Source organism: Clarias gariepinus, chromosome 6 (genome assembly GCF_024256425.1).
Source record: "Clarias gariepinus isolate MV-2021 ecotype Netherlands chromosome 6, CGAR_prim_01v2, whole genome shotgun sequence".
Lineage (NCBI taxonomy): Eukaryota > Metazoa > Chordata > Actinopteri > Siluriformes > Clariidae > Clarias > Clarias gariepinus.
Window position 1 is genome coordinate 39,279,124 of NC_071105.1, and position 20,697 is coordinate 39,299,820.

At 41.9% G+C, this 20,697-nt stretch overlaps 1 protein-coding gene across 1 annotated transcript; it reads left to right on the forward strand.

Moving 5' to 3' along the window:
* Positions 1–8,583: 8,583 nt before the first annotated feature.
* LOC128527148 (endonuclease domain-containing 1 protein-like) lies at positions 8,584–14,641 on the forward strand. Its single transcript, XM_053499468.1, has 3 exons — positions 8,584–8,672; positions 11,337–11,704; positions 13,651–14,641. Exons 2-3 carry the CDS (start codon positions 11,375–11,377, stop codon positions 14,239–14,241), a joined length of 921 nt encoding a protein of 306 aa, XP_053355443.1. The 5' UTR covers positions 8,584–8,672; positions 11,337–11,374; the 3' UTR covers positions 14,242–14,641.
* Positions 14,642–20,697: the final 6,056 nt, after the last annotated feature.

Consider the following 20,697-nt stretch of genomic DNA (forward strand, 5'->3'; position numbering starts at 1 on the left):
TCTAAGTAGAGTGTAACTGGAGCAGCCACAAAATGCCCCCCGTGTAACTCTGCACACAGACACCAAACCTGCAGCACTTTGGTGTAATTTTTATTATCTTTTTAGCCGTGCTGCATAAGAGAAAAAGTAGTGACAAATTCGTTACTTTCGTTACTGGACATGGTTTATTTTGTCCGCAAGTGAAATACATCAACACGTTAATAATTTACACCACGATAACATTACTGCAGAAGGATCTAGAGACGTGACTTTGAGACGTTCACAGTATATTCGAACCGAAGACAGTGTTTATTTTGCAGAACATTACAAAACAGCCATGTCCAATAAAACAGTGCATCTTTGATTGGATATTATATAATTTCCAAGTTTGATAGTGTCGATTTTAGAGTGCATTATACGTGCGATGCGAAAAGGAAGTAAATAAACACGTAGCAATGCAAAGATATAAATTCAACAAAGTGTGATCATAATGGTTGTTGTTGCTGCTGTTTAGGTTATTGGTTCCATCGTGTTACTGAACGCAACTGTGTTCACAAGCGGAGGGAAAGAAAAACACTCGCTAACACGTTTGAATGAAAAGGGGCGGCGGCTTTTTTTTGAAGATAGCGATTGCGTAATGGGGGGCAATCCGTGGCGGGGGGGGGGGGGGGGGGGGGGGTTACACACCTCTGAACGTCTTTTGTCTTGTAAATGATTATCTTCGTTCACCTTCCAATCCCCCACAGCGCACACACTTTGTATACTGTTGCTATGTCTGTTCGGGCACTTGGTTATACAAAGCACTTTAATGTATGAAACACTTTCTTCCTGGTTTGTTTTATTTTAAATATAGCTTATTACCTTTTCCCGCAAAATAAACATTAAACATAAACATGTTATCATTGTGTAAATTATTAACATATTGGTGTCTTTTAATTAAGGACAAAAACAGACCCTGCGCTTGTGTTTAGGACTGATACTGAACAGCTGTGTTCATAGGTTTAATCAACGATTTACAAGACAACAGTTAAAGCGTTTGTGGATGAGAGGTGTGTGTGTGTGTGTGCGCGCTCTGGCATTTCTCCGTTGCTTTAACACAAACATTTGGGCAGAGACAAGTAAGTCTGAAGTACCCCTCCCCCCGCCAAAAACACACACACACAGAGCAATTAGCACCATGTCACAGTCAGTATTCTCCACTGAGGTTTCTTACCTTCCACTCCTTCTAAGTTTGTCTTTGCTCTTTTAATGGAGTTCTTAAAAAAAACCCAAAAAATTATACTGAGAAAAAATGATTATGGGTCACATAATCACAAACACAAACTATCACAGATACATATGATCAAGTTATGTATTATATATAATAATAATAATAATAATAATAATAATTATTATTATTATTAGCCCAACTCTTTGACTATTTAAAACAATGTCGGGTCCCATTTTTGCACATTGAAGTTGTTGGTTTAAGTAAATGCATTTTTAAATACACAAACAATCCCCCAACAATTAAAACACGCACACATGACTTTAAAAATAAAATTTATTCTTCCAAAACTAGTAAAAGGTAAAACAATAATTTGTATTAAACAGGTGAAAACATGTTTAATTTTTGCTTAAAGCTCATTAAAATACCTGGATAACACCAGCTGCTTATCAGTCTCTATCTGGTTCTTTTATATTAAAATATCATTTTTAAAAAATATGAAAGATGGAAATGTTTAATTCTTTGTTTCCCCCCTAAAGTATCAAGCGTTTTGCAATTCTATGTTCAGAATATACAGTAGACCTGACCAAACATCATTCTAAAGCTGTGACGTCATCCCTTCTACAGCTCCCTCAACAGCTTGTTCAGGCTCCTCCAGTAGCTCCAAATGGCCAACTGTCATTCGTCTGACCCCCCAATCCTCCAGGGCGGAGCTCTGCTTAAAGACAACAGAAGAATTTAGTGAAGACAAAGATAAATAAACTTTACAGAATATCTAGTTGTAATAAATATAAAAGATATTAGTAAACCTACACCACAGAGTGTGTAAAATACTGTTTTGGGGAATTCTGGAATGTAAATAAACTGGGATAACTTTAACCATTGAACTTTGTTAGTGTTAACCCCGGTCTGTCTGTAGTATCGTCTGCATTAAATTAACCGAGAATTTACTTAATGCGCTTTTCATACAAATAAGTTAGGCGATATAACACTCGTATACATTAGTTTATCTCTGAAGCCAAACTATAAAGTGAAGCACCCCACACCTCCCCACACACACACCTCCCCCTCCCCCTTAACTGATAAACACTTCAGAGTTTTTATCCATCTCGGTAACTAAGCGCTCGCGCTACCGCGCAAAGTCACGGCAAAATTGAGAAAAATATAAACCCGGTTATTAGTGTTTAGCTCGCGAGCTCCTGTACATTTATCCTCAGCTTGTGTCCTTCATGAACTGCATCACATTATATTCACAGATATATCCGGCAGATTAACTCTTACCCAAAGAATAAATAAATGCTGAATTTATCCAGACAACACGCCTCAGACTCTAAAGGCATTTTTATAGAGCACAAACACTCTTCATCCGGTAGTGCAGCTTTTGTATTAGGGACATTAATAGTATTTTCGAAGCTTTAGTGTCTTTTTTAGTTAAAGATGAGTGACATTCTGAGTTTGTGACACTGACAGTAAGCTGTAATGTTAACTCCAGACTTGGTAAACAGATCATTAAGGTATCTAAAGTTACATCGCACGCTGCTCGTGCTGCCAGTGATTTTTAAAACAGCCGGTAAAAAAACTAAACTGGGAAATAAACTGTAAACTAATCCCAAACAAATTTTATAAATTAAAACACCACTTACCGCGAATAGTCCATTAAGCCGCCATCTTCATCTCTAGTACAGTTTGGTAGCGTCAGTTCGGCGGGGGGGGGGGTGGGTTGTTAAAATCACGTGATTGCAACTCAGCGCAGCTAAATTGCTGGCTTGTGTTAACGTGTCCTTGAGAACGAAGCGCCATCTAGTGGTGAAACCAGGTAAATGCATAAATAGGGCTTGAATGGGCGTGTTTACTGTGAAATCTTGACACGCCTTTCTCGAAAGAAAAGGAGGGGGGATTACGGCGTGCATAGGGCAGCCGTACGCCATTCGTACGCCATTCACACTTCCGCAGCTATTTGGCGTGGCTCCATCTGTAGCTCCCACATACCTAACCAGTCTTCTGATACGCTACAATCCACCACGCTCCTTAAGATCACAAAACTCCGGACTTCTGGTAATTCCCCGAATTTTTAAATCTACAAAAGGGGGCAGGACATTTTCATATTTAGCTCCAAAACTTTGGAATAGCCTTCCAGACAGTGTTCGGGGAGCAGACACGGTTTCCCAATTCAAAAGTAGACTCAATACGCATCTCTTTAATCTGGCATACGCGTAACTCATCCCATAACCTCATACTCCAGTACATCTATCCTGAAAGGCAACTACGCTAATTCTCTTAATCTTTTCTGTATTTTTCTACCCATCCCGAGGCATCTGGAGATTGTACCAGCTTCAGTAGACAAAGGCCAACCCTGCGAGGTTTCTGAGGCATCCAGAGAAGGACCAGCTCCAGCTGGATTCTGCTTTATGATGGTTGGAGCTTCGCATGCTGCTCCTGTGCTTCCAGTGACCCAGACCCCATCTGCCCTCTTGCACCTACTGACTCCCTGTGCTGAACTGGACTTCATGTTAATCTACACAACTTCTGTTATATTTAACTTTCACCTGCACAACACACATGATGTTATTTCTATCTGTTATCACCCAGATGAGGATGGGTTCCCTGATTGAGTCTGGTTCCCCTCAAGGTTTCTTCCTGTTGCCATCTCAGGGAGTTTTTCCTTGCCACCGGCGCCGTCACCCTTGGCTTGCTCATCAGAGACATTTCATTCATCATTCATTCATCTAATTATTATCTAGACACATTTATCTCACACATACACACTTCCAAATATTTTCTTTTCTAAAAAAAAACATTATAATTTCTTTCATTTTTGTGAAGCTGCTTTGAGACAATGACCATTGTTAAAAGCGCTATATAAATAAAATTGAATTGAATTGAATTGAATGATGGCCTAACCTGGTTAGTAACTAATAGGGTTATTATCTAATCTGGTTTGCCGATACTGGATTGCCGCCGAAACCGGGCGACGGAGGCAGCAGCGGCCTGCACCCAAAGCTGGGCGGCGGAGGCGGCACTGGCTCGTCCTCGGAGTTGAGCGGCGGTGGATGCATGACATCATCAAAGCCGAGGGGGGAAGCAGCTCTGGTAGCAACCGTAGGTTTAGCAGCAGCACCAGCGTTGGGTCGTTCCACCAAGCCGGGCAGCCGATGCAGCACTGGGTCGTCCTCACCCCGGACGGCGGAGGCAGCACTGGCTCCACCCTCGCAGTCAAGCGGTAGTGGAAGCACGACGTCTTCACAGCCAGGCAGCGGAAGCAGCTCTGGTTTCACCCTCGCAGTCGAGCGGCTGCGGAAGCACAACCTCGTCGGCGCCAGGTAGCGGAGGCAGCACTGGTTCCTCCCCTCAAGCTGGGCGGCTGCGGACCTAGTTCGAGAGCTCAGTGCGGGCTATCTCTGGCTTGGCTGGGTCCTCAGCTAGGCTCTCTGGACAATCGAGACCCTCCGCGGGGCTCTCTGGCCTCCACTGAGGCTCTCTCGCCTCCAGCATAGTCTCCTGTTCCGCCGTAGGGCAAGCTGATCATCACATCCAGCTTGCCCTGGTGTCACGGTCCCAGCCCCCCTGCAAAAGAAATTCTCCCAGGTGGACCCGTCTGCTATGCCTTTAGTACAGTCAAGCATTCTGTCATGTACTGATGGTATTGGCTGATGTTACTGCTTAAAAGGGCAGGCACAGACGCAGAGGGTATGAACTTAAAGAGTCTTTTATTAAACAAAACATAATAAAGAAACAAAACAAACACAGGAATTGAGCGAAACACAGGCTCTTGAGCGAAACACACGCGCAGAGCTTTACAAAAAATAAACATGAAGCTGAAGCTAAACAATAACAAGACAAGCTAGAGACAAGAAGAGACAAGACTAAACTAGAGACAGGACGAGACTAGAGACAGGACATACCAGGCATGAGACTAACTGATCAGGTTAGTTGTTAATTGGGTTAGTATCTAATTTGGTTATTGTAGAAATGGATGATGGCCTAACCGGGTTAGTAACAAATAGGGTTAATATCTAATCTGGTTAGTAACTGAACCTACATGGGGACTCACACACAAGAAACTAGGCACACAAGAGGCAAATCCATACTAGAGGCTAAACCGACTAGAAGCTAAAGCCACTAGCAGCCAATCCGACTGGAGGCTAAGCCTGCTAGCGGCTAAACGTGCTAGCGGCTAAACAAACAAATAACGAAACCTACTAGGACCTAAACATACAAGGAACTACACTAGGCAAACAAACACTGGAGACTCACAAAACAGTACTTACATAAACCTCGAGACAAGCACACAACACTTCACTAGACAGAAACAGCTCCACAACACCAAAGCTTAATGAACATAAACATAACAAAACTAGAGCCTTCTTAACTCAACAGACATACAAAACAAAACAATACACCCACATGACATAACAGTTAATAATGCTTGACCCAGTTTCCCAGAACAAACAGCTATTTATAGAAGATCTAATGAGCCACCTCGGTTCAGGTGAGCTCCCTCATCACCTGACCGAGGTGCCTTCTGAGAAACTGAGTCTACAAACAAAAACTACGAAACCAAAATATCAGGCACACAGTGCCCTCTAGGGGTAAACCCTCACAGCTCGGAAAAAAGCAGCGTCTCTGTCTCTTCAGTTTCTCCTCTGTAAGGCATCAACTTCAACATTAAGTTCCAGCAGCTTGTGGTGAGAAACTCTCTCTCCCTCTCTCTCTCTCTCTCTCTTAATTACAAATGATACATCTATCTTTTTTTCTTTTAACACTGGCCAGGAATTAATTATAAATAAAATTATTAATAAAATCACTACATGATCTACAGTACCAGTCAAAAGTTTGGACGCATCTTCTAAATCGGTATGTTTTTGCATAGTGATTTATTTTCTACATCCTAGAACAGTACCAGAGGTTTCAAAACTATGAAATAAAACATTTGGAATTAGGCATTTAAGTAACAACATAAACAGTAAGCTGTTATTAGCAGTTCTTCTAAGAATAGTATTGTCAAGTGCATTTGCAGAACCCATGTAGCACCGTCAGTCAATAAGTATGGTTTGCTCATGAATATTGTTTTCCTGTCAGGGGTCTGGTAGTTCCTCTCCTCCTTTGTCCTGAAGTTCACTATCAGCTCCTTTGTCTTGCTCACATTTAGAAGGAAATTATTCCTTTGGCACTAGGTAGGCCTTTGAGATGAGTATGTGATGGGAAGATTTGTTCTTCAGGACAGAAATGCAGAAGGACAGATGGTGGTGGACTTTGCAAAGAGGATGGAAATGGCAGTGATAAATACTTTCTTCCAGAAGAGGCAGGAACATAGGGTGAGATATAAGAACGGTGGCAGAAGCACTCAGGTGGACTACATCTTGTGTCAACGTTGTAATCTGAAAGAGATCAGTGACTGCAAAGTGTTGGTAGGGGAGAATATAGACAGACAACACAGGATGGTGGTGTATAAAATTTTTCTGGTGGTGAGGATGGTAAAGAGGACAAAAGCAGAGCAGAGGACAAAGTGGTGGAAGTTAAAAAAGAAACATTTTTGTGTAGTTTTCAGGGAGGAGTTAAGACAGGCTCTGGGTGGTCAGGAGGTGCTTCCAGTTGACTGGACAACTACAGCTAATGTGATCAGGGAGACAGGTAGGAGGTGTATCATAAGGAACGGAAAAGTGGACAAGGAGACTTGGTGGTGGAACGAAGAAGTCCAAGAGTGTATACAGAGAAAGAGGTTATCTTAGAAGAAGTGGGACACTGAGAGGACTGAAGAAAGTAGACAAAAGTACAGGGAGATGCAGCGTAAGGTGAAAGTAGAAATGACAAAGGCCAAACAAAGAGCATGGGACTTGTATGCTAAGTCGGACGGTAAGAAAAGAGCATATTAGAGTAATTAAAGATAGGGATGAAAATTAAAGGGCATTGTAGACGATGAAGAGTGGAAAGGCACAGTTGCTCCTGATGAAATACCTGTGTAGTGCTTAGGAGAGGTGGCAGTAGAGTTTCTGACTAGTCTGTTTAACAAGATCTTAGAGAGTAAGAGGATCCATAAGGAATGGAGAAGAAGTGTATTGCTGCCAATCTTAAAGAACAAGGGAGATGTGCAGATCTGTGGCAGTTACAGAGGAATAAAGCTGATGAATCATACATTGAAGCTTTGGGAAAGCGTAGGAAGCTTTTGTGAGCAGCAATATGTTTTCATTTCTAAAAAGAGTACAACAGATTTAATATTTGCTTTGAGAGTGTGAGGCTACAGGGAGCAGAGGTTAAGGAGGTACAGGACTTAGGGTACTTAGGGTCAATGGTCCAGGGCAACAGAGAATGTGGAAAGGAGGTGAAGAGGCGAGTACAGGCAGGTTGGAACGGGTGGAGAAAAGTGTCGGGAGGGAGTGAAGGGGACAAAGGCAGAGCAGAGGACAACATGGTGGAAGTTGAAAAAGGAAAAATTTTGTGTAGTTTTCAGGGAGGAGTTAAGACATCCTCTGGGTGGTCAGGAGGTGCTTCCAGTTGACTGGACAACTACAGCTAATGTGATCAGGGAGATAGGTAGGAGGGTACTTGGTGTATCATAAGGAAAGGGAAAAGTGGACAAGGAGACTTGGTAATAAGTGAGACTTGGTAATCAGTAATATGTTGTGTAATAAAAGAATATCAGCAAGAAAGGAAATGTGTATAAGAAAGTGGTGAGACCAGCAAAGCCCTATGGTTTAGAGACAGTGCCACTGAAGAAAAGACAGGAGGCAGAGCTGGAGGTAGCAGAGATAAAGATGTTGAAGTTCACTTTTGGAGTAACAAGGATGGATAGGATCAAGAATGAGTCCATCAGAGGGTCAATCCATGTTAGATGTTTTGGAGATAAAATCAGAGAGGCCAGATTGAGGTGGTTTGGACATGTTCAGTGGAGAGATTGTAAATCTATTGGAAGAAGGATGCTGAGGTTGAAACTGCCAAGCAGGAGGTCTGAAGGAAGAGCAAAGAGGAGATTTATGGATGCAGTGAGCGAGGACATGAAGTTAATTGGTGTGAGAGAAGAGGATGCAGAGGATAGGGCTCGATGGAGGCAGATGATTTGCTGTGGCGACACCTGAAAGGCAACAGCCGAAATGCAAAATTGAAAAATGAAGAAAATAGCTGCAACAATAATAGCTATAATACTACTACAAATAATAGTACCATAATTAGATACAATCAAATAATTAAGGAGAGGAAGAAGAGGAGAAAGAAGAAGAAGTATGTAGTAACAGGAAGACTTCCTATACCTATAAAGGTAATTTCCACTGCTCTGGTGTTAACCACAACTTCTACAGAAATGAGATAGAGAAGAAAGCATGACCACTGGTATACGTGACAGAGGTGTTATAAAAAGCTGAGTGTGTGAAGCAGTTGAAGAAAAGTCCAGCCAGTGTAATACAGTCATTCTACAGAAAAGAACTCTCTACAAAGATCTCCTCCTGCGATCATTTCAAACCTTCTACTGAACTTCAAGTTCCAGCAGCTTGTGGTGAACAACTCTCTCTCTCTCGCTTTCTCTCTTTATTTGCTTAGTTCTGTTCTGACTGTTATAGCTCATTATTTCATAAATGTGGCAGTGTGTAGATTAATAGCATTAAAACATTTTTTTAAGACTGGCCAGGAATTTTATTTCAGGATGCGTGAATATTTTTCATAAATTTAATGCACCATCTATATTATGACTAGCATAAGGTTAAAGAATTGTCAAAAGGTTAAAGTTATAAATAAGCTGAGCTTTAATGGAATCAGTGATATTATTATTTCAGGTTGAAGACCACATACATTTCTGTGTGTCTTTCTGTACACATAGAAATGTGTAACTTATAACTTACAGTATTAATGCAAACAATATCACATTCTGTAAGGTTGAGTATCTTGTGCCTTGTTTACACTAAGTTTACACATACGTTTTCATGATCAGCCAAATACACTCCTTGTTCGGTAATCGGAGAGTGAATTCTTTTGATCTTTTGGCTGCTCCCAGCAAGGGGTCGCCACAGCAGACACACATAAGTGTTGATAACATCGACATTTTGATTTCATTTATGGTGCAGGTTAAACTTCAGGCAGATATCTAAGTACTGCAAAAGATAAATGAATTTCTGCCCAGTGGTTTAAGACGCGCCCACATTTTGCCGCATGCGATAACGCTGTCAAAACTTGCGGTTTATAATCTGGCATATAGCTGCTCATAACTTTCCTTCTCTTCAACATTTTGATTTCATTCTTGGTGCAGGTTAAACTTCGGGCAAATACAGAAGGACTGGAAAAGTTTCATTAAATTCTGTCTGGCCAGTTTTGCATGATGCTGTAACAAAATCTGACTTAATAGACATACAGACATACAGATATACATTATTTTATTTATGTAGATTAAATCAATAATTGTGCTGTGCTTATGTGTTTTATTTGGACACAAAGCCTTTACAGAACAGACTTATGGCATTAATTTTTCATTAAATTATTTAACCATCTAATTTTATCCAACCAATTAAAAATCCTTTGTAGGAAATATTAATTCAAATAAGACGTATTTATCTTTGCAAATACAATCTGTAAAATACAAAAGCATGAAAGTTCCCCGCTGTGACAATATGGAGTTTTATGAAAGCATTCTAATAGTGCTTTTAAATAATAATCATTATTATTATTATTATTATTATTATTTTATTATTATTATTGTTATTTTATTATTATTATTATTATTATTATTATTATTATAGTGGTGTTTCATTTAATTACTTTGATTTAAAGTACAGTTAAGGAGCAGTGAGGGTGAAGTCAGCTAAATTGGGCCACTTTTTGGCAAAAAAAAAACTTCAGACCAATGAAATCAACTGGAACACACTGAGTGCTGTTCTGATCTGGTCCATTTCCGCTGATGGACCAACTTCCCTGACTTCACCCTACATTACGAGTTAGTCTAGAGAATTCCTATTAAAATAACACCGCACTAAAATAATAATTTCTGTATGATTATCTATTCACAATTATTTATTTATTTGTTTATTTATTTATTTATTTTTGCATAGATTCTGCTTTGCATAGGCGGTTTTAAGATATTTTAATAATTTTACATGTTTGTCCTAAAATAATTAACATAAAGATCTAAGACTGATACTGTTCACTGTCAGTGAATTTAAATCAGTGTTTAAAGATCTGCAAAGTGTTTTTATTGGTAAATTTCATAATTTTAGTTTGATTTGATAGTTAAATATAAAGCTTCCTGATGTTTGTGCATCTTATTAGATTTATTTCAATGTTTTACCTTAGTTTAATTTTTCAATTACATTTTAATCTTAAAGAGACTTTTACCTGATTAAATGAAATAAATGTATATATTGCAACAGACTGACCATTTTACATTATTATGTACTTTTAATGTACATATGTGCTCATTACCTCATGATGAATCATGATCTACACAGATAAAATATCCAAGTACACGGTGTCTCATTTACCTTAAAGATTTTATGTAAAAGGAACCCTAATGCCATTTATAGATCTCTATGGAAATCAGATAATAATAATACTACTTTTTTAAAATAGGGAAAAATATAAGTTGGGCCTAATTACCTTGGTTATGGAGAACTTCTATATATTTTTTTCACATTGATAGATTATTACTCTGATTATGGTTAATGTGAAACCATCTTTACTGCAGTAGCAGACATAATCGTTTCAGATTAGACATGCTTTCTGTGCGCTACTGACAACAAATCCCCAATTGTCTAAATATGAAACTAACTTTATTACAGTATAAATCAGCATCTTTTAGCCCAACTGTCTGTGTGCATGACATCTTCAGATTTTTCTCATTATGCCAATTAAACTGAATTAACAAGTGCACAAATCAAAACTTCTAAGTTATTTAACTGCACATTTATTGGGGGAAAATGTAAAGAAAAATAAATGCAAACTTAAAATAAGTGCAAAATAAGAGCAACTAATACTCAAACACTCTGCATAAAACTGTAGAAAGAACTTACATATACACAATACACTTACATATACATTGTGCAAAAGTCTTAGAAATACAGTATGTAAAGAAATGCAAAAAAGGCTTTTTTCAGCATTATAAGCTAAAACAGATTTTTGTGTGACAACTGTTCGTCTTAAGATTGTTAACAATCATGTGTCCTTTGTTCCTTAGGTTTCTGCTCTCCACACACTCCTCCACTGTGCACCAGGATGAAGCTCGTCACTCTGGTGCTCCTGCTCTCTGCTCTCTTCTCATTGACCCTGATGGAGGTCGTGAATAATTTTGACAAGTCTAAGTGCGCCGAGTTCTTCATCCGAAGCCCAAATAAGAAAACCATCATCACCCCAACGGTGTTTAAGGGGTATCAGTATAAGATGATTTGTCAGCGCTGGAAAAACAAATATCAATTTGCAACACTCTTCGACACAGAGCGGAGAATCCCAGTCTACTCAGCCTACAGGTTCTTTGGTCAAATGGAAACTGTGAATCTGTCTCTTTCTGAAAACATCCGAACTGATGAGTGGAAGAATGAACCTCAGGTGAATGAAGCACTGAGTTTGACTATTCTAAAAAAAACAAAAAAACGAACACCCAATCAAAACTCATGATGTATTTGTAAATAATTAAAATTATTTGAATGCATCAATAATTAATTAATCAATCAATCAATAATTTATTTATATAGCACTTATTAACAACTTCAAATTGACCAAAGCCCTTCACATAACAAATAGAAAAGACAAACAATAATGAAAAGAAACAGATGAAGACAACACAAAAAAAATTAAAATAAGAAATTTAGAAAATTAAGAAATGGATAATAGAATAATGAATAGACCTTACATGAAACAAAATATTAGGAATATAGATTAACAAAATTAAGGATATATATCAACATAGAATAAAAACAGAATTTTAAGAAATGAGAACAGAATATTAAGAATATAGATCTGCAAATATAAAACTAAATAGTATTATTAATAAAAGAAACATACCATCTAACTACTACAACACGAATCCTGGAAAAATTGGGGCGATTTTTTCATTTGAATAAAAGGAAAATAAAAGACTTTCAAATCACATGAGTCAATATTTTATTCACAATAGAACATAGAGAACATAAATGTTTAAACTGAGAAAGTTTACAATTTGCACAAAATTAGCTTATTTAAAATTTGATGCCTGCTACACGTCTCAAAAAAGTTGGGACCGGGACATGTTTACAGTGATGTAACATTTCCTCAGCTTTTCAAAACAGTTTGGTGTTGAAATTCGAGTCCGTGATCGCTTTGATGTATTTTTCGTTTCATGAAGCACCAAATGTTCTCTAAAGGTCAAAGATCTGGACTGCAGGCAGCCCAGTTCAGCACCCGGACTCTATGAAGCCATGCTGTTGTAATAGCGGAAGTATGTTGTTTTGCATTGTCCTGCTAAAATACACAAGGCCTTCCCTGAATAGATGTCGTCTAAAACCTTTATATACCTTTCATCATTCATAGTGCCTTCCAAAACATGCAAGCTGTCCATACTGTATGTACTTATGAACCCCATACCATCAGAGATGCTGGCTTTTGAACTGAACACTGATAACACCCTGGAAGGTCTGCCTCCTCCTTAGCCCGGATGATGTGGCGTCTGTGATTTCCAACAAAATTGTAAAATGTGAACTCGTCTGACTATAGATTACTTTGAAACAATCTATTTTAAATCACCCTTAACCAACAGGACACAATAGCACTCCTGGACCATGTACACATATGGCTTACTTAATCATGTTACAGACCTGATGATGAATGTTCAATGTTCAATGTTCAAAATGTTTTGCTATTTTAGACCTTTGTTGCCAAAGTCCTAACATTTTGAAAAGAGCTCATTTAGTGGATAAAAGTCTACATTTTCTATTTAAACATTTATGTTCTCTATGTTCTATTGTGAATAACATATTGGCTTATGTGATTTGAAAGTCTTTTATTTTTCATTTTATTAAAATTTAAAAACGTCCAAACTTTTCCAGAATTTATGTTGTACAAACTATAACAATGTAAATAATTGCGTTTTTAATTTGGATTTAAAAGAGGCCAGATCTGAAACAGAATTTCCAGTGGTAATGAATTTCATAGTTTAGGAGCCACAACAGCAAAGGTCCGATCTCCAAATCGTTTGCGTCTAGATCTCGGCACTTCCAGCAGAAGTTGACCAGATGATCAGAACTTTGCCAGAGTTACGAGGTAATAACATGTCTGTTAAACAAGATGGGATCAGGTCATGTAGGGCTTAAAAAACAAACATAAATCATTTAAAATCACTATCAGTCACTAATTCATTAAATATTTTTATTTCATTTCCTGCTTTAAAATTTGATGTGTTCACTTCAGTAAAAATCTATGAAAACCGTTTTGACAGACTTACTTTATAATACATTTTTACACTTTACAAGACACTTCCTAAAACCTTTCAACGGCTTTTTTCTCTCCCTTTATAACAGCTAGAAAACATGAAGAACCCATCGGACATGAGGGAGATCTCTGGTGCTGAGATGGACGGGTTTTTTTTCCAGGCTGTTAACAGAGACTATAAAGAGAGCAGCAAATATTCTAATATTGCTTATACTAGAGGTCACGTGTTTCCTAATCAGTATGGCGTTAATCAGGATCAGGCAGATTCCACCTTCACCTTTACCAACATAGCACCACAAACACAACACAGCAACGGCAGATGGGCAGATCAAGTGGAGACACCGATGAGGAAAGAGATAATGGTAGCGTGCAAGCCAAATAATGGAAACCCCACCTATATAGTGACTGGAGTGGTTCCAGGTACCAAATGGATCTCAATAAGAAGAACTGAAAGAAACAAACCTAAAACATTTGACAGAGGCATTAACATTCCCAATTATTACTGGACTGCTTTCTGTTGCGATAACGTAAAATTTTCCAAAGCCTACCTCGCTCTGCAAAACGACTCGAATAACGGGACTTTTGAATTAAGTGAGATGAGCGTTAACATCCTGAACTCACACCTGACCAGACTGTATAAACAAGATTTCAGTGTTTTCGGAGGTTTGTGTTTGACCTGATATAGTTCAAGTTCATTCTCTGAAATTTTCTAGTTAGACCCAAAAAATGCTTCATTTGAAAAACTTCTGCAAAAGAAAAATAAAAAAAAATTAAATCAAACATTAATCAAGCAATGATTCTTTAATATGCTTTTTCAATAATGCTTTGTGCCTTAGGAATGGTAGACCTGTATCAGTGAGAAATGTATGGAATGAAACACTCAGTGAGTAGAGATGAAAATGGTGGTGTGTGATGAAGAGAAGTTACTGCTCCACACTGATTACTGATTTCTTTTTTCACACATCAAAGCGTTTTATTCTTCTGTTGGCACACTTCATGGCAATTAATTACATTTACAATTTTTATGTATTAAAGAATAATACATGATCTTTATCCACTTGTGATCATGTTTAATGTTCTTGAATCATGTGGCAGAATTACAGAGAAAAAAAATCACTGTAACATAAATATATTCCTATGTTATCAAGCTGCAGATCTTTAATAAAACTTCAGTTTGCTGTCAAGCGGGTCTTATTTATTTCTTGTTTCTTTCTCTCTTTTTTCCCTTTTTTATTGAACTGATTAAAGGCCATTTGATGTGTGTTGAGGTTGAGGTCAGGGGGATGACCGGTGGTTACACATGGTTAACAGTTCAAGTAATTCATACTCATTAATTCTAAGCAGTAAAGGTCATGAGTATGAGATGATGATTTTCTTTACACTTTTTCTCTAATTTACCTGTTCTGTTGATGATATTGTAGCGTTTTTCACAGTTAAGCACTTGGAGAGACGGGTGAGCTTCCTTGCTGCCCAATGCAAATGGCTGGGAGTAATTTATTATCCAACAGCATAAACGACACATTCAACATTAATAAAGACACACTTCTAACTCACACACACACACCCTGGCCGAAGCCACTAACCCAAACACCTTTCCTCGACAGGGTGAACACCTAACAACCCCTCCCGCAAAGCATGATGGTTACTAGTGCAAAACCCCGCCCACGCCACACTGCCCCCACCCGAGCTGTGACCGTCCCCGGTCACGATGGCGAACTCAGTCCTGAAAGCGTGACGGTGGTCGGCGCTGGCGTTGTGAACGCCTGAATCTTTTTGCGGGGAAAGGAGGGCCGCTACCCTCTCCCTGAGGCAGACCGGCCTCCACAGAGTTCGAGGTCTCGCTGGCGTTGGGCTGGTAGGGCGCGAGACGGTCCCGGTGGAGCACGACCACTCGCGACCGCCCCGTCAACCTCACCCGGTAGACTACCTCAGAGAGCTGGGCGATTACCGTACAGGGGCCCACCCAGTGAGACATGAGCTTAGGCGAGAGCCCCCTTTTCCTTCCGGGGGAATACACCCAAACCTGCTCCCCAGTAGCAAAGTCTCGCCCTCGGCTGTGAGTGTCATACACGCGGCGCTGTTTAACACCGGCGTCCGCCAAGTGTCTACGCGCCAACTCGTGGACACGGAACAGTTTGTCTTTTAAGGAACAAAAATAATCCAACCCAGGCTTCGTGGGTAAATCAGACTGTGGAGGTGGCCCGAACACAAGGTCCACAGGCGTGCGCAACTCGCGCCCGAACATTAACGCAGCTGGCGTCAGCTGAGAGGACTCCTGCACTGCTGTGCGATATGCCCACAGCACGAGAGGCAAATGTTCGTCCCAATCCTTTTGCCGATCGCTGGTCAGGACGGCGAGTTGGGTGGTGAGCGTCCGATTGAACCGCTCCACGAGGCTGTCACTTTGTGGATGAAGGGCCGTGGTGCGGGTCTTTTTCACCCCGAGGCGCTCACACACCGCCGCAAACACCTCCGCCTCGAAGTTACGCCCCTGATCGCTGTGTAACTGCTCCGGGGCGCCAAATCGGCTGAACACCTCATCCACCAGCACTCGGGCAGTGGTGAAAGCGCTCTGGTCAGGCACAGCAAACGCCTCCGGCCACTTGGTGAAGTAGTCCATGGCCACTAGCACATACCTGTTCCCGCGATCGGAAATGGGAAACGGCCCAAGAATGTCCACGCCCATACGCTCCATAGGTGCCCCCACCCGAAAGTCTTGCAGGGGTGCGTGCGAGCGCTGGGTAGGGCCCTTTTTGCCGTGCAGACGTCGCATCTGTGAACAAAGAGTTCACTATCCGTGTGGCAGCCCGGCCAGTAGAAACGAGCGCGCAACCGCCGCAGCGTTTTAGTGACTCCAAAGTGTCCTGCGCCCGCGTGCCCATGGGCCATTCCCAACACACATGCTTGCAGAGTCCGCGGCACCAGCAGCTGAAAAGATTCGCCAGCGCCGCACGGCTGTTCCCAGTGGCGGTAGAGTAAGCCCCCCCGCAACGCGAGTCGATTAAACTGCGAGTGGAGGGCGTTTTCCTCTTGTCCCAGGTGAGCCACCGCGGCATAATCCGGTCTCTGGCCCCCGTTAACCCAACCTAGTACCCGCTGCAGCGCCGGATCCTTCTCCTGCTCTGCAATGAGCTGATCACAGTCCATCTGTGGCACAGGCGGAACGACTACAGGTGATGATTTGGGCGACGCAGTAACTCGGCTGCACGCCGGCTCGGTCGGCTGATTACTGATGGGGGCTCCCGAGGACTGCGCAGGGAGAATGTTCTGATTCACGGGGGTCGGAGAGTGTTCGATGTCGCAACCACCCACGCGCTCTTCAACCCGCTCGCAGTGCCGACAACGCTCTTTGCTACACGGCCGGCGGGATAAAGCATCGGCGTTAGCATGCAGTTTTCCCGCTCGGTGCTGAGCGGTAAAATTATAATCCTGCAACCGCTCAAGCCAGCGCATTAACTGCCCCTCGGGCTCTTTGAAGCTAAGCAGCCACACCAGCGAAGCGTGATCGGTCCGCAGCGAGAAGGATTGCCCATATAAATACGGCCTAAAATGTTTAAGGGCCGCGACGACCGCTAGCAGCTCGCGCCGTGTGACGCAGTAATTTTTCTCCAGTCCAGACAACGCGCGGCTGAAGTAGGCGATAGCATGCTCTTTACCCTCGGAAACCTGAGACAGGACAGCCCCTAGGCCTACATCGCTTGCGTCCGTGTCGAGGATAAACATACGAGACGCATCAGGATATCCGAGAACGGGCGACGTGACCAGAGCTTCCCGTAACCGAGTGAAAGCGCGCGCGTGCACCCCGTCCCAGCGAAACGGCTGATTCTTTTTCGTGAGCCCGTGCAGCGGACTAGCGATCGTGGCAAAATCCTTCACGAACCGACGATAGTACGAGGCTAACCCGAGGAAGCTGCGACACGTTTAACGGTTCAGGCCAATTCTGTACCGCAGCAATTTTGGCTGGATCTGTGGCAATCCCTTGAGCGCTAATCACGTGTCCCAGAAACACAGTCTCTTGCCGCAACAGCTGGCACTTTTTCGGGTTGAGCCGCAATTCGCCCGCCGGATAGCCAAAAATACCTCCCGTAGGTTAGCTAGCGCAACCTCAAACTCCTTGCCGTGCACCAGTAAATCGTCCAGGTAGACGACACAACGATTGCGAGGAATGTTGGCCAACACTTTCTCCATCAACCGTTCGAACGTAGCTGGAGCGTTACATAGGCCGAACGGCATGCGCCGGAATTGCCATAGCCCTTGCCCGATCGAGAACGCGGTTTTAGGTCGCGCCTCCGGGGCGAGCTCTACTTGCCAGTAACCGCTACGCAGATCTAACGAGCTAAACCACGCCGAGCCCGCAACGTGTTCCAGCGCATCATCTATTTGCGGCAACGGATAAGAATCTTTGCGGGTTACCTCGTTCAACCGCCGGTAATCGACACAAAACCGCCACGATTCGTCCTTTTTACGCACCAACACAACCGGTGAAGACCACGGTCCGGGCGCTGGCTCTATGACGCCCAAGTCGGCCATCTCACGCAGCTTCTGCTCGGCGATAGCTCGTTTAGCTAAAGGAAGGTTTCTCGGATGTAACCGAACAGGAGCTGCGTTACCCGTATCAATCGTGTGCTGCACCAAATTAGTATGTGTTCACTCGCGCTCATCTACCGCGAAAATGTCCGCGAACTCATGTAAAAGGGACTTCACTGTGTCGGTCTGTGTCTGACTTAGCCCCACACTGCTACGCTGCATAAGCTCGGCCATTATTCTCGCTCGGTCTGCTACTGGATGTTTACACGGCGCGTCCACCGGAAGTTCCGCCCCGCCGGGTACGCGCTACTAACACGTCCGGCTGCGCTTTGGGAACTAGCAACCTGGCTAACCCGAAGTTACCACGTAACATTCCGTCAGCAAGATTCAGTACCGCACCCCACCTTTCCAAAATGTCTAACCCCAAGATACAATCATCCTCAATGTCTGCCACAAAAAATGGATGAGAAAGACTGATTGCACCTACTTGTATTTACACAGTGCGACAGGCCCGTATCTTCAAATAGCTCCCCGACACGGTGCGAATGGTCAAGGCTGGGGCCGGCAGCATACAACCGCGCTCGCCCTGTTTTAATACTCCCCAGCGCAGCAGCGAAACTGTAGAGCCGGTGTCCACGAGCGCCCGTAGCGAAACGTTATCCAGGCCACAGTTCACGTAGACGCCCGTGCGATTTCCTACACGTCCTGACCGGAAGTTAGGCCCGGCAGTTGGGGAAACAGAGACGGCTGTGGGAGGCGGCTTCCCCCCAGCTAGTTGTAACGGCTGCTGGGGTACGCTGTCCTCAGGCCTGAGAACGTTGCAGCGGTAGTCCGGCTGTCCTTGGCCTCGGCGTCGTCCCGGAATCTCGGATGCTGAGTCGAGGCCTAGCCACGACGGGTAGCCCTGTCCCCGGCTAGGTTCACCTACCGAGCGGCCCCGAGCCATGGGAAAACGCTCGCCTTTTTCGCCGCGATGTTCTGCCATGATGGCCTCGGCACGCTCGGCTTCGCATAGCGCCTCAGACAGGGAAGCCGGTGCCGCTAACCGGATGTGCTCGCGAAGCCGCGACGGCCGAATTCCGAAACAATATAACAAATATCTATGTTCACAAACAGTGTCTCCAGGTTAAAGATCAATAAGTTCATCATTTATTGTCCCGCACAGTCATGTCCAAAAGTATCCCCTCTTTTACTCCTACATGTTTTATGGTAAAACACAATAAAAATCTCCTTACTGCTTCCTCAGGATTTAAGAGGAAAAGTGCAGCCAGGTGCAGCTAATCATTAGCCCTTGATTAATTTCTTCATCAGCAGGTGTGCAGACCTCTTTAAAAGCAGATGGTTTGTTGGTCAGAAGCATTCAGGGCCAACATTCCTGCATAATGATGTTAGAGACTGATAAAGCCACATAGGAAACGATTACTTTCAGCAGTTATTGCTGCTAAAGGTGGATCTACAAAGTATTGAATCATGGGGGTACTTAATATTGCCCACTTGTCGAATCTTTTTTTACTCATGTCCTCTGAAGATAGAGAGATTGAGGATGTAACATGGATCATGGGGATTTCTGATGAAGAAAGAAGATCAGTATTGTTGGCAAGAACCCACAAACTCTATCAGGGTAAGAGAGAGAGAGAAAAGTGGACAGCAGGAGGACCAGAGTGACGAGCTTCATCCTGAGACAAAATGGAAAAGTGTGTGAGATGATGAGCTGAAATATACCTGATAGTTGGATTTTTCTTTGACTAAATTCTTACAGTTTTAATGTTTTCAGGTGATCTTACTGGTAAACTATGATCAGATGTGGAATAGGTGTGAGTAAACAACCTCTGTGGATTACAACTCACCTTACCGTTGTCGTATTCTTATTATTGTTTTTTTAATTAAATTTATTTTATTGAGTTCATTTAATTATTTTGAATCAATGAATAAACAAACAGGACTAAAACTAATAAACAAGAAAACATTTTTTCTTACAATTATAGAAGTAAACTTTTAAAGTTTTATGCAACTCAACTTTTGAAATTTTATGCAATTATTACAAAGTTGCAATCAGAGCAAGTAAGTTTAAACGCACTTTTACGTTAAGAAACTGTGTACATTTTCACTTTATGTACATATACACATTATATATACTCAAATCACACAACACCCACACAAACAATATATTAATATATTTTTTTAAAAATTTCCACCCCTCCAATAATCCCAACCCCTTTAAAGTCTTAGTTCATCCCAGGTTGGGTAGTTTTTAACCCAGCTGCTGAGTAAATATTGGACCAACTACATGCTGGGTTAATTTACTGTAACCCAGCAAAATGGGTTATTTGTTTAAACCAGCAAGATGGGTTACATATTCAACCCAAATGCTGGGTCATATTTAACTATAATGCTGGGTTAATTCTACCACATAAATTGGTCAAATGTTCTACCCAGATGTTGATTCATATTAACTGGAATGTTGGGTTAATTCTACCTCACAAATAGGTTATTATTTTCATGTTTTACAGTGAATCTGTAAAAAAAAAAAACTACCCACGTCTATTAAAGAGTTAAATTACTTTGATATACTGGTCTATTGCAAAAAAACTTCCAAGTTTTGCAAACCA

Excerpts from the sequence above, each read along its gene's own strand:
- LOC128527148 (XM_053499468.1), top strand. The coding sequence starts at position 11,375 with ATGAAGCTCGTCACTCTGGTGCTCCTGCTCTCTGCTCTCTTCTCATTG. Across the intron at positions 11,705-13,650 it reads AGTGGAAGAATGAACCTCAG|CTAGAAAACATGAAGAACCC; the intron begins GTGAATGAAGCA and ends CCTTTATAACAG.